The 13,605-nt window shown below is 36.8% G+C and overlaps 2 protein-coding genes and 1 long non-coding RNA gene across 3 annotated transcripts; 1 reads left to right on the forward strand and 2 right to left on the reverse strand.

Annotated features, from left to right (window-relative positions):
• Positions 1 to 1,787: 1,787 nt before the first annotated feature.
• Positions 1,788 to 2,557, reverse strand: LOC106088981 (uncharacterized). Its single transcript, XR_001221535.2, has 2 exons — positions 2,122 to 2,557; positions 1,788 to 2,039 (listed from the first exon to the last, which is right to left on the reverse strand). It is a non-coding gene; the product is annotated as an uncharacterized LOC106088981 (long non-coding RNA).
• Positions 2,558 to 9,022: 6,465 nt separating this feature from the next.
• LOC106088971 (cleavage stimulation factor subunit 1) lies at positions 9,023 to 10,581 on the reverse strand. Its single transcript, XM_013254690.2, has 3 exons — positions 10,457 to 10,581; positions 9,519 to 10,383; positions 9,023 to 9,452 (listed from the first exon to the last, which is right to left on the reverse strand). The coding sequence occupies exons 1-3, from the start codon at positions 10,528 to 10,530 to the stop codon at positions 9,114 to 9,116; spliced, it is 1,278 nt and encodes a 425-aa protein (XP_013110144.1). The 5' UTR covers positions 10,531 to 10,581; the 3' UTR covers positions 9,023 to 9,113.
• Positions 10,582 to 10,938: 357 nt separating this feature from the next.
• Positions 10,939 to 11,871, forward strand: LOC106088972 (nucleolar protein 16). Its single transcript, XM_013254691.2, has 3 exons — positions 10,939 to 11,149; positions 11,203 to 11,457; positions 11,530 to 11,871. The coding sequence occupies exons 1-3, from the start codon at positions 11,052 to 11,054 to the stop codon at positions 11,768 to 11,770; spliced, it is 594 nt and encodes a 197-aa protein (XP_013110145.1). The 5' UTR covers positions 10,939 to 11,051; the 3' UTR covers positions 11,771 to 11,871.
• The last annotated feature ends 1,734 nt before the right edge of the window (positions 11,872 to 13,605 follow it).

Below are 13,605 nucleotides of genomic sequence, written 5' to 3' on the forward strand. Positions count from 1 at the left end.
GTTGGAGAATTTCCATTCACCGAGCATCAGCATGGATTTCGAAGATGCCAAAGCACGACAACTGATTTGGCAAGCTGTGGTCTATTTTTTGTGACTGACTCGAGGAGATGCGTCAGGTTGTTGTCAATGACAAGGCTATGAGGAGAGCCATTCCTTGTACCCGTGGTCTCCAAGGTACCCAAAGCGTTGAGACTCGACGGAATCTCTACGTGGATGCTGTAGAGCTAACAAATATCCCGTGCCGGGATAGTTGTGAGCACCACATAGGACGTAACATTGAGGTCCGATCTGTGTGGTGTGCATTGTTGTCACGAGATGCTTACCTGCGAAATACGGGACACGTCCGCAGGTTGCGGATAGTGGAATGCTCCATACAAAATATCAGCAACGGCAGTCGCGGACAGTCAGCGATATCGAGCTGAGTCTTTGTGAGATTTCAGGTGCCCATGATGCTCGATATGACAAGGCGAGTTAATGGCGCTTTTGAATAATCAATGGCCCCCCTGTTCCCGCGGCGATCTTAGTATAAGCCAGTGCTATGAATTTTAACTCCATCTCCAATTTACACCACCTTAAGCTGGAATTACATACCAAGCGAAGCACTTATGTTTCTTAAAGTCAGCTTATTTATGTCATTCCCAAAGTTAATTTCAATGGAAATTGACAATGATGTGGTTAAAAATAGATTTTCATAAAATAATTTCTCTTTTGCGCACTGAAACGCGTTCCAAGTGCGTTTTCAGGTGCGTGCGTGCTTTTGTTGTGTAACTCACACAATACAAACCAAGATATATTCATTTACAGGTAGTGGCAGTTGCCCAACAACAAAATATTGAGTACACTATCTGTCAATATCAGTGATTAGTGCAACTTTGATGTTGAGTATGTTACTAGTTCGCGCCATTTTTCGTTGTTTGTGTGTGTTATGGTTCAAAACTAGAATGCACACACACAACCAAAACTCGTTGACAGATAATGAACTTCGCGAGAAAAAATTGTACTCAGCTGCTTACGGTGTACTACCTGGGAATTGTGTCATGATACAAATCAACTTATGCGTTAGCACGTATATGTGCTGCGCGAGGTATGCAACTCCACCTTTAGTAGTTTCTTACATAATTTTTCCAAAGAGTGCACTCACTTATTTCAAGTTTATAGTTTCCAACATTCAGTATTTGCTTGAGTTTGTCTGTCAGTGTTTGTTTGCATTTTATCCTTCAGCGTTCGCTTCAATTCAGTTAGTGCCTTGACCTTTAACCCTAATAATTTGGCTTCATCTCCATTTACTAAGTGGATCTGAACGCTTTCGCAAATTCCTTCTCAATTTGTCCAAGCAAGAGCCGGTGCTGCCCGGCCTCGCACTGAGACCCTCCACTTGATAACGCTGATTGTCCGCAACGTCATTTGCAACTACTCCATATGGAGCATTTCACTATCCGCAACCTTTAGACGCACGACAGCTCCCAACTAAGCTTCTAGGGTTAACACCACATAGATCGGGTCTCAAAGCTCCAGCCTGTGTGGTGCTATCCCATGCTAGGTTGTATCATGTTATACACCGATTTGGACCATACGTGTCAGGATTTATAGTCGGATTACATCTAGGGGTTCAAAAAGTCGAATCGATGGACCACTTTATATTGGTGCTATATGTAATCCTCAAACTAAAACAAAAACTAAATCAAAATTCGATTTAGATACTTTAAGTTAAACCATTCTGTATTCTTTTCGCTAAAATCAATACTTTGGCTTTTATTGGTAAAAACCATGGATATACGCCAGCTATATATTTTTTGTAATCTTTATTTAATAATTTTTTTATTTATCCACTATTACAATTTTACATGAAAATAGCCAATACAGTATTTTTTAGAAACGTTTCTTCCAAAATATCTTTAAATTAATATAAAAATATAATCCTTCATCTGTAGAAGAAAGGAAATTCTGATTCAAACTTCAAGATTTCGATTATGGATTACTGTGGACCAGTGAACTATGGAGATATTTTCAACCACTATGGTTTTTGTTGTAAGTTATGCCTAGAGCGTTCAACGAAAAAGTTCATTTTTGTAAATTATCGACTGCCATTAGCGTCACAAACTTTGGTCGAACAGCACTCACTGATATTAAAGAATACCTCTATTCGGCAATGTTTTTTTTTTTGTGGCATGTGCGTGGAAAAATTTCCTTCACCCTGATTTAACTCGAACCAAGAGTGAAGTGTCTCTGTTTGCCTTGACAATGTTTCTCTCTCACTTTCGTTTGCATGACGGTCATTCCACTTCAGCTGCAACAGAATGAATTTCATTCAAAACTGCCTGATATGCCTGGCGGTCTAGGTTATATTTTTTCTTAGGATATAACGCTCTAGATCGTTAAAATTCTTCCTTCCGAACTAAATTTTTTTTAATTTTTGTTAGTACTTGGCATTTTCGTCTATTTGATGACATTTTCAATTGACAGATTTGACATCCTTAATAATGTTCATGGGGCCTATCCGCTTTATGTTTTCGCAACTAACCTAACCTTCTATTAGTAAATTCTGCTGTCACATGACATTTACAACTCTACATGTGGTAAATTTGACATGTCATAAGACATCTACATGCCGTGTAATAGAGCCTTAAGCAAATTTATACAAGGTAGAGTCCCTAGCACAGCTGATACAATTTCAGTCTTGTATCCAAAATATCAAAACAATAAGAGGTGGTCTCATTTGTACAACAACCTCAAATCATATGGTGCAATCCGCCATCTTGCCATCAAACTGATCGACGTTTTGCCAAACACACAAATAAATTTGCGCACGTGTGCGTACATGAGTAGAGAATATGCGAGAAAGAAGATAAGAGAATGCAAACAAAAACCTCAAATCTTAATACCGTCAAACCTGGCCGGCTGGTAACAGCTTTTTAAATCCGTCTTGCCAAAATATATTCATTTACCGGTAGTAGCAGTTGCCCAACAACAAAATAACAACTCTGATTTTGTACTAGTTGCCGCCGTTTTTCAGGATTTTTTTATTATTTTTGTTTTGATTCTGCAATAAATCTAAATGTCAAATGCTTGATATCACAGCTGTGATATTTTTCTAACATCTTAAGTGATGTTCTATTTGATCCGATATCCCACACATATAAGCAACAAAACAGAGTTATTATGATGAAAATACAAATATAAACACATTTGAAAAAGATAATTTCTAAAACAAAGTTCATTTCTAAAGCCACATTGACATTACTATTTACTTTATTTGCCACTCAAAGTAGTTTCCTTGGAGGTAGATTTTTGGTGTTGTGCTATTGACCCTACCTCTTAATTGTACCATGGTGTGTATTATGGTTCTTAACCATGGTACAATTAAGAGGTAGCGTCATTAGCACAACAACAAAAATCTACCCCCAACGGAACTACCTTGAGTGCCAAATGCCTTAAATTGAAATGTCAAAGTGGTTTTAGAAATAATCATTGCTTTACAACTATTCTTCTACAAATGTGTTTTATAATAGTATTTTTATTCTTGTAACACTGTTTTGTTGCTAATGTACATTTAGATGTACAGGAAAATCAGAACAAAAATAAAAAAAATTTTACTCTGCTGTTCGCATGATTTCACCTTATAAGTGCATCCTGGTTCTTAACCATAATGCACACACACATCCAAAACTCGTCGACAAATAGTGCACTTCACTAGAAAAAATTTTACTCTGCTGTTTGCTGTACACTACCTGGGTAAATATGACTTGCTTGTATCCAAATCCCACTAGAACGTCAAATGCTCTGTCTGGAATTTAAATGTTTTTCATATTTTGTTTTTGTTTTTTACACTTTTTTGTTTTAATTTATAATTTACACGTTTATAATGATATATTTTTTAATCTTTTGGCTACTGCATATCAAAATGCAAATAAAAACTAGAATGTTAGTTTGACAGTGTGCAGACATTTGATAGCTAAAGACATGGCGTAATTACCAGGTAATGTACCGTAAACAGCTGAGTACAATTTTTTACTCGCCAAGTGTATGTGTATTATAGTTAAGAATCTTACACACACAAACAACAAGAAATTTTGTGTATATATAGTAGGTGTTGACAAATTTTTTCACAGCTTGTGACTCTGTAATTACATTCTTTCTTCTGTCAGTTATCAGCTGTTACCTTTAGCTTTAGAAAAAAGTGTAAAAGAAGTATATTTGATTAAAGTTCATTCAAAGTTTTATTAAAAATGCATTTACTTTCTTTTAAAAAATCCGCAATTACTTTTTGGGCAACCCAATAGTTACATACATAAAATCAGAGTTGCACTAATCGCTGATTTTGACAGATATTGTACTCAATATTTTGTTGTTGGGCAATCCCCACTACCTGTAAATGAATATATTTTGGATGGATGCCACCGTGGCGCAGAGGTTAGCATGTCCGCCTATGACACCGAACGGTTGGGTTCATGTTAAAACTTCTCCAGCAAATGGTGTCGCTATGCGGCACGCCGTTCGGACTCGGTATAAAATGGATGTGCCTTGAGCTTAAACTTAAATCGGCCTGCACTCGTTGATATCAGAGAAGCATCCCCTGTTCCTTAATGAAATGTTCATGGGAAATTTAGTTAGAAATGTGATAGCCTAGTGGGTGGGAGTTTGCACCACCATGCCCACAAAGTTAATTTCTTCGTTTTTGGGCTGACCTTGTGTAAATTTGCCTAGAATAAAATGTTCGTAAACAAATTTAGACAATTTTTTTAAACCGTCCCAATGTTGGTTCACTTTTTTGCAACAAATTTTCTTAAACTGTTCTTATTTCTTTTAGCAACAAAACTTTAAAAAATTTCAAGATGAATGAAAAAATTTCCCCATTTTTGATTTTTTTAAATTAATTCCTTTTTTTTGTTGTTGCAAAATTTGTCTCAGTTTTAAACTTAAAATTATAATTTATAGATATGATGTCGAAATTGTATAATTTTTTTTTATTGTGTGATTTTATGTTTAAAAAAAAATATGTATTATTTTTGAAGTTTTCCTCCTTATTATTTGTATATAATTGCTAATAGAAAACCAATACTCACAGTGTATTTAAATAATGTTTAAGAAGTAAAACATTTAAAATGTGTGCAATTATATTTAAAAACAAAATGCCTTTAAATATTTACTAAACCCTAGCGTTAAGTTTAAAAATTTAAATGGGATATTGAAAACTTCCCTAAATTCTTCCCACAAGATGTGTAACCATTTACAAGACTTTTTTGTTTTTATTTTTTTTTTTTCATAAATTATGTTCCAAGAAACGCACTCATATATAGCTTAGTATCACTAAGTTGAAATAATGTATATGGATATTAAATATTTTTTATTTAGTTTAGGAATATTTACTAGAAAGATTATGTGCAAGCTGATTAGTTTTTTTCTTTATGTTTTTGTACATGGTGAGACATAAAATTTAAGTCTTAATGAATTCTTACCACATTTTATGAAAATAAATTTAATTCAATATGAAAACAACAAAACACATTGATGAACTTCCAGTGTATGACATCCATAAGCAATATTCTTGTTTTATATATATATGAAAAAAAAATATACAAAAAATTATAACAAATATTATATGGCCTTGGGCGAATTGCAAATTGAAATTCAATTTTTGTTTATCTAACATTTAAAAATCCTCAATTTGCCTTTCGACTTATGCCTTAACTTAAAATTACAAACAAAAGAAAATATTTTTTATTATTTTTTTGTTTGAGAAGATCTACTCTTCAAAAGCACAACTTAAGCAATAAATGAAACACTCATAATGAAATATCTAAGCAATCATTTTATTTAAATTAATTCATATATACACAATTTCATAGTTCTATATATTCTATGATTAAAAGAAACAAAACTACTTAATGCAATTATACGCTCAACTGTATTGTTTATAAGAACAACAAATCCACAATATATATATTAAAAAAAATATTAAACATAAATGTAACAATATTTGCCTTGTCTTTCAATAGGCAAAATTTAATACATGAATTAAATAAAAATTATTTTTTAAGAAAAGAAAAAATATTTAATAACGAATATCTTAGAAATTTTATTGGGATGGGAAAGTCAAAGTGAAATGTCATTGAAAACGTCAGCGTTTTTACACCCACCACCATAGGATGGGGGTATACTAATCTAGTCATTCCGTTTGTAACACCTCGAAATATTTGTCTAAGATCCCATAAAGTACATATATACTTTATCGTCTTGCCATTCTGAGTCGATCTAGCCATGTCCGTCCGTCAGTCGAAATCACGACAGCGGTCGAATGCGTAAAGCACAGGTACTTACTATTGATATAGGTCATTGGGCATTGCAAATGGGCCATATCGGTTCAGATTTAGATATAGCTCCCATATCAACCAATCTCCAGATTTGATTGCGTGAGTCTTTACCAGGATGCACTAATAAGGTGCTCGACATTCGAGCAGCTGAGTACAATTTTAGTTATTTATTATGATTTTGCAGTAAATCTAAATGTCAAAAGATTGATAACACAGCTGTGATTTTTTTTTAAATCTTTAAAACCTGTTCTATTTGATCCGATATGCCACACATAGCAACAGAACTGTGTTATAATGAGGCAAATACAAATATAAAACACATTTGAAGAAAATAAGTTTTAAAACAAAGTTTATCCCTAAAACTACTTTGACATTTCAATTTGCGGCATTTACCACACAAGGTAGTTTTGTTGGGGGTGGATTTTTGTTGTTGTGCTAGTGACACTACCTCTTATTTGTACCATGAGTCCTTACAAACCGCAATTTTTGTCCGATTTGGCTGAATTTATGCATGTCGTGTACTGTGCCAAGCACGGTTTAAATCGGTCTATAACATGATATAGCTCCCAAATAAACCGATCTTCTGATTTGACTTCTTGAGCCCCTGGAAGCCGTAATTTTTATCCGATTTGGCTAAAACTTTGCAGATGGTGTTCTGTTATGACTTCCAACAACTGTGCCAAGTACGATCCAATTCGGTCCATAACTTGATATAACTCCTATATAAACCGATGGAGGCCACCGTGGCAGAGGTTAGCATGTCCGTCTATGACGCTGAACGCCTAGGTTCGAATCCTGTCGAGAAAATCAGAAAAAATTTTTTCAGCGGTTGTTGTTGTAGCCTCATTTTTATGTGGAGGAGGCGATCCTCGTCAGGCTCTTATAAGCGAGCAAGTTCGTTCAGGTCTATACGACCGATTGCTTGATTGATGCGCTGTCATATCGAGCATCATAGGCACTCAGTATTTAAGTAAGAGCCTGTGCCATTCGGCCTCTTACTGCGACTCTCCACTCGATACCGCTGATTGTCCGCAACAGCAGTTGCAGCTAATCCGTATGGAACATTCCACTATCCACAACCTGTGGACGCGCCCGGTAGCTCCCAGCTAAGCTTCTAGATTGGAGCTCAAAGATCCCGCATGTGTGATGCTCATAGTTATCCCGTACCGGGATAACGCGGTGGTTATCCCCTCCTAATGCTAGCGACATTTGTGAGGTACTATGCCATGCCATGTAAAATCTTCTCCTCAAAAGAGATGTCGCACTGGAGCACGCCGTTCGAACTCGGCTATTAAAAGGAGGCCCCTTGTCATTGAGCTTAAACTTGAAGCGAAATGCACTCATAGATATGTGAGAAGTTTGCCCCTGTTCTTTAATGGCATGTTCATGGGAAAATTTAGCATATAAACCGATTTCCCGATTTGACTTGAGCCGCTGGAAACCGCAAATTTTGTCCGATTTGGCTAAAATTTTGCAGATGGTGTTCTGTAATGACTTTCAACAACTACGTCAAGTACTGTCCAAATCAGTCTATAACCTCATATAGCTTCAATATAAACCGGTCTATCGACTATCCTTGTTCGGTTCCTAAATTTAGTTTGTAAAAATTTTTAGCAGAATCCATGGTGGTGGGTTCCCAAGGACTAACGATATTGACTTTGAAAAAAATCGACCCAGATTTAGATATAGCGCCCATATATATATGTATCGCCCGAATTGTACTTTAATGGCCGTAGTAACTAAAATTTTCAACCGAGCTGTGCAAAATTTGTCAATTGTTGGATTGTTTTGTTACTGATCTTAAAATATATGCAAGATTTCATCTAAATCGGTTCAGATTGGGATATAGATCCCATATATATTTATCGCCAGATTTGCACTTATGTGGCCGTAGTAACAACAATTTTCAAAGGATCTGTCCGAAAAAAAGCCGGTTGAGATTTAGATATAGCTGCTATAAACATATATCTATTGCTCGAATATATAATTGTAGGGTAGGTGTAGGTTATTATATAGTCAGCTCAGCCTGACTTCAGCCTTTCCTTAATGGTTTTAATTTTGTTTCTAACCGGCTTCGTACATACTTAAAGATTTGAGAAGCATATCTGCCCTTTCTTAAAGCACAATTTTTTTTATTAGTTTTATCGAATGTATCGTACACGTACTGACTGCCAGTGTTGAACACACACACGGCAGATTTTCTCTAGTTTACTCTTCCTCGACTAACTCACAGCTTCTGCGGAAGTCGTTACTGGCACCCTTCAGTCGTCTCTAAGCATTTTGAACCTATAGCCAAAACTTTATGCCAATATTTATTTCATGCTTTTATCTCATAGCAACGCAACTGAAGCTAACATAGTTGTGAGCACCACACAGGCAGGAATTGAGGTCCAATCTGTGTGGTGTTCATTGCTGTCACGAGAAGCTTAGCTGCGAGCTACCGGACGCGTCCACAGGTTGCGGATAGTGGAATGCTCCATACGGAATAGTTGCAATGGCAATCGCGGACAATCAGCGGTATCGAGCGGAGAGCCTGAGTAAGAGGCCGGGCGGCACCGGCTCTTGCACAATTACTGAGTGATTGTGATGCTCGATACAAGTCGAGTTATTGGCGCCTTTAAATAACGAATGGGAAACCTGTTCCCGCGGCGATCGTTCCGGAACGAGCTCGCCACCTCCACATGAAAATGTGGCTACAACAACAACATTAATTAAAGTCATTATTTAATTTTATATTTGAAGTCTTAAACTAAACACATACATAGCATTGTTCCATAAAGATTATTCAATTCGCTTTACAGTCTACTGGTTAGTTGTACGTCTATACCAAAATCTTGCACGGAAATCATCGGAACATGTAAGGAATGCTGGTGAATTAGGTGAATGTGTTATGAAACGTACAGGACCATTGTGGCCCAAAGACATTAGATTCAAACGGCTACCATTGCGAGAATTCCAAGAGCACAAAGATGTCGTGGCTTCATCGGGAAAGAGCACATAATCTTCTGTATGATTAAATACGGCTTGGGTGTTATGCTCCTGTTTGCCAGTTGTGCCAGCGCCAGTATATGTTTGAATGGGACGACTAGTACATAATTCCCAAAGATAAACCAACGAGTCTTTGCCGGAAGATAGCAAATACTAAGAAAAAAAAAAACAAAAGCATGTTAGCATAAAGATATTTTCAATATAAAATTTGTTTTATACCTTTCCATTCCGGGTAAATTGTACCGAAAATATTTCAGCACCACCATGCGCATCCGGTATGGTATTGATACAGCGACCACTTACCCCATCCCAAATTTTAATACAACCATCAATACTTCCACTGGCATACAATTTTGCAGTAGGAGCAAAGCGTACACAAGTTATGGAACCATTATGATGCTGCGATGCTATTGCACTAACAAAACATTGAGCTGTTTGGACATCATAAACTCTTAGTAAAGAATGTTCCGTTCCAATTGCCATATAATCACCCGTCGGATGAAAGGCCAAACATGTTACTGGTTCACAATCCGTAAATACCTTATGAGCCTTTTTCACAGAGGGCTTGGCAATGTCAAATAACTTTACCGTTCCATCTCGAGAACCTGAGGCTAGTATGTGCTCCTTTGGATGAAACTCCAAAAATGCTACCTCATCCGTGTGATCGTAAAGCGTGCGTATAACCGGATGACCTTGTTGCTCTCGCCCTGTATCGATTTCCTCGGGTGCTGATTTGGCCAACATACGTTCCACATCCAAAATCTTAATGCTAGCATCTTGACTACCAGTTGCAACCAAAGAACCATCATGGCTGAAAGCTCCCGCCCTGCATGAAGCTTTGTGTGATGTCACATAAGCGGTTTCATACGAAGCCGGTTCCGGAGCCATAGCGGCAGCATCAGGTTCAAACTCCAAGTCTATGCATGGCAGCACATCATCTTTAGGTGCTGGTTCCTTGTCGGACAAAGTCTGCATGCCTGCTATCATTACATGTAAAAGACGTTCGCTGGGTGTACACTCATCTGCCTTAACCAACATGGACAATTCCATGGCAAATTTTTCCAAACCATCATACATAAGTTGGCTAGAAAATTTACGTTTTTTGAGAAGGTAATCGGTATTAAATAGTTCAAGCAAATAAAATTATAATTTCTTACCTTATGATCAATCTATATAGTATTTCCCGGTTTTTAACCAGATTTCTGGGATCCAATATCTGTATATCACGCATTTTTAGGCAGTTCCAATTCAATCTCTTGCTCACAATGCCTAACAAAAATAAAGCAATGTTTACAATGATAGGCATTCACAATAGTTGTTTAGTTGGCCATTATAAACTTATTAAATTAGTTTGACGTATCAACGTAATGAAGATTTGAGTCTATTTAAGGATATGATATAGATGGATTGCATCGCAATGACAAATAACGTTCTCTTGTATGCTCATAAATCTCCATTTATACGACTCATTAATTCCAGATTTACGACTCACGTTAGCTAATTTTATAAGGAGAAACAGAAACATGTTTGGTCTATCAGTTAGCGGAGCCGCCTGCGTGCCAAATAAAATGCGCTTTGATCAATCACAATAACAATCTATTTTGACACATAAAATTCGCTGCTTCGGATGTCATTGAAGTTCTCTCTGCTCTCTTCCGTAACACGTGCGGTAAACATTGTTGATTGTCCGTGTATTTTTTATATTATTTAAGCGTTATTTTACTATATCGTATAGTTAACTAATAAAACAACATGAAAATTCGTAGAAATCATCGTCAAAAGCGTTATCGCTATAATGTGAACAGGAAAACCCTCAATAAAACCCGGTCATCTACAGGAAAAATTAAGGAGTAAGTAGTCATTTTTGTTTGTTGTATATGAACTTACTGAAATTCTTCTTTAGTCCCGCTTTTAAGAAGCTATGGGAAGAAACTAAAAAGCCCGGCACCAACTTTCGTGAAATGGGATTATCCTCAAATCCAAATAAAACGGTACCCATACCAAATTTTAAATCAGATCGTCTGAAGATGACAAAAATTGTTAATGGTTTTGTGGAAGAGGAAATTTCCGATCAAGATACTAAACCAACACCAAAGAGAGGTCATATTGTAAATGAGATGGAGGAAATGGCCAAGCAGAGGGGAGATTCCAAACTTAGGTTAGTATCATATCCTGTATATAACCATTTTCACATGAATTCATAGTGAACATTGTTTTCTTTTCACTCTAGATTACCAAAAGGCATAGTTAACCATCTTACCTATTTCTTGGACAAATATCAATTTAACTACAAAGCTATGGTTACCGATAGACGTAATCATGATCAATGGACATGGAAACAATTTCGTATGAAAATCAAACAATTTATGAATATTCCAGAACAGTTCAACACATACTTGGAAAAGAAGAATCTACCGGTAAATAAAAAGCTGGATTGGCCAGAATACGATTCGGATAGTGAATGGAAATAGAATGCTAAGGGGTGGTGAGAAGGCTTTGATAGTATGTAAGTTAAAGTTTTTTTTTTTTATAATAATTGTAAATTAAAAATAAAAAAAGTATACAAACGTAATGTTGGAACATATTAAAACATGAATCCCATGGCAGCCGGTTATACGTACCGGATTGACCCGATGGAGTTCTCCATCGGCAAGGGCTGCCGCCTCAGTGTACAACACACTGCTACAAAAACTACAACAACAAAATATTAAAACATGGAAAATAATAATGGGAATAACATGGATTTCCAACAACACAAGTTATAATTCTGATACCTTGGAACAATGCCATAAATATGATTACTTTGGCTTGGAAATGAAATGCGATGGAATTAGCAGCGTCGCAGAATCGGGTCTACGAAGATATTTTAAAAATCAGTGTAGAAATTTTTATTTTTTAGATATTATTTACCCCATACTTCTAACTAAGTAACAATATTCTATCTAACAATATTAAACATATTCAAATTCACTTCTGATATGAACCTCGGGTATTATGTATTACTTTAGTTTGGACCAAGACCAATGCAAGATGCCTTCTATTTCCTATCGCTTCAAAAATCTTAATATCGTGTACGCTTATTTCAGTAAGTCTTCAAAGAAATATAAATATAAAGTGGAACTTTTTCTTACTAGTGCGGGGCACTTATAGAACACATTTTCTGTAGTTTCCTCTTCCTCGACGTCTTCACAGCTTTTGCATAAATCGTTACTTGCAAATCTTAGTCTTTCAGCATGTTTTCCAATCAGGCCTCTGTTATAACGGATGCAATAAGTAAGGCTTCTGTTCTAGCCAAAAGCAGAAAAATGGTCGAACAGGCGGCCCGACATACGGAACAGGTTGATTTTGAACTGTTTAGCAGTCTTGCTGAGAGCTCTGCGGCATTTAAGAGCCTGACTGGCTGTATGAGAGGATTTTTATGCCAACATTCGTTAATATATTATATATTAACCATTCTAACATTTCTTTTATTGGAAAGATGTCCACTTGATACACTGTACAGTGTACGGGTAAACTTCTAGATGTGCCCCTCTTTCTAGATATTAGGAGTATATTCCAAAGTACATTCCTACATGGTCGACTAGTCTGGAACCGTCCTACCATTCAATTGACAGGGATTTTGTAGTACTAATCGGCTCTATCAGTTATAATGGTACAGAACTCTATCAAATAACGGGTCACTGTCTGCCGTGTGTGTGACCCGCACTGGCAGTCAAAAGGAGGGTCTCATTTCTTTAAGAAAATGTCTGATTTAGCGGATGTGAGGATTCGCAAATTGTTGGGGTTTTTAAAGCGATCTGGAAAGAGTGCATCTTCTCCGTTCCTTTGGTATCACAATGAACGACAACGTCTAAGTGAATCTGATGGAAGACTGCCACTTAAACCTAACCTAATACTATAGTTTTACTAACAACCCTCTGTCAGGCGTTCTATTTGCTGTCGAACATTAAATGAAACATTCTCTCCTCCTCTCTTCTTGTATTTCCTGCTGAAAGAACAACTTAACCGGATTGAAGTCGCTATCACTTTTGGTTGTTGTCGTTGTTGTTCCCACATTCTCATGTGGAGGTGACGATCTTCGTCAAGCTCCTTTAGGTGAGCAAGCTCGTTCCGGCCCAAAGGAATGATCACCGCGGGAACAAGGTGGCCATTGGTTATTTAAAGGCGCCAATAACTCGGCTTGTCATATCGAGCATCATAGGCACTCAGTATTTATGTAAGAGCCGGTGCCGCCGGTGTCGCCTGATGGAGGTGGTCCACGTGAGAACTGGCGAGAAGGCCCGTCGCAGTTCAAAGAGCTGCATTT

The sequence above is a fragment of the Stomoxys calcitrans genome, chromosome 2, assembly GCF_963082655.1.
Source record: "Stomoxys calcitrans chromosome 2, idStoCalc2.1, whole genome shotgun sequence".
NCBI lineage: Eukaryota > Metazoa > Arthropoda > Insecta > Diptera > Muscidae > Stomoxys > Stomoxys calcitrans.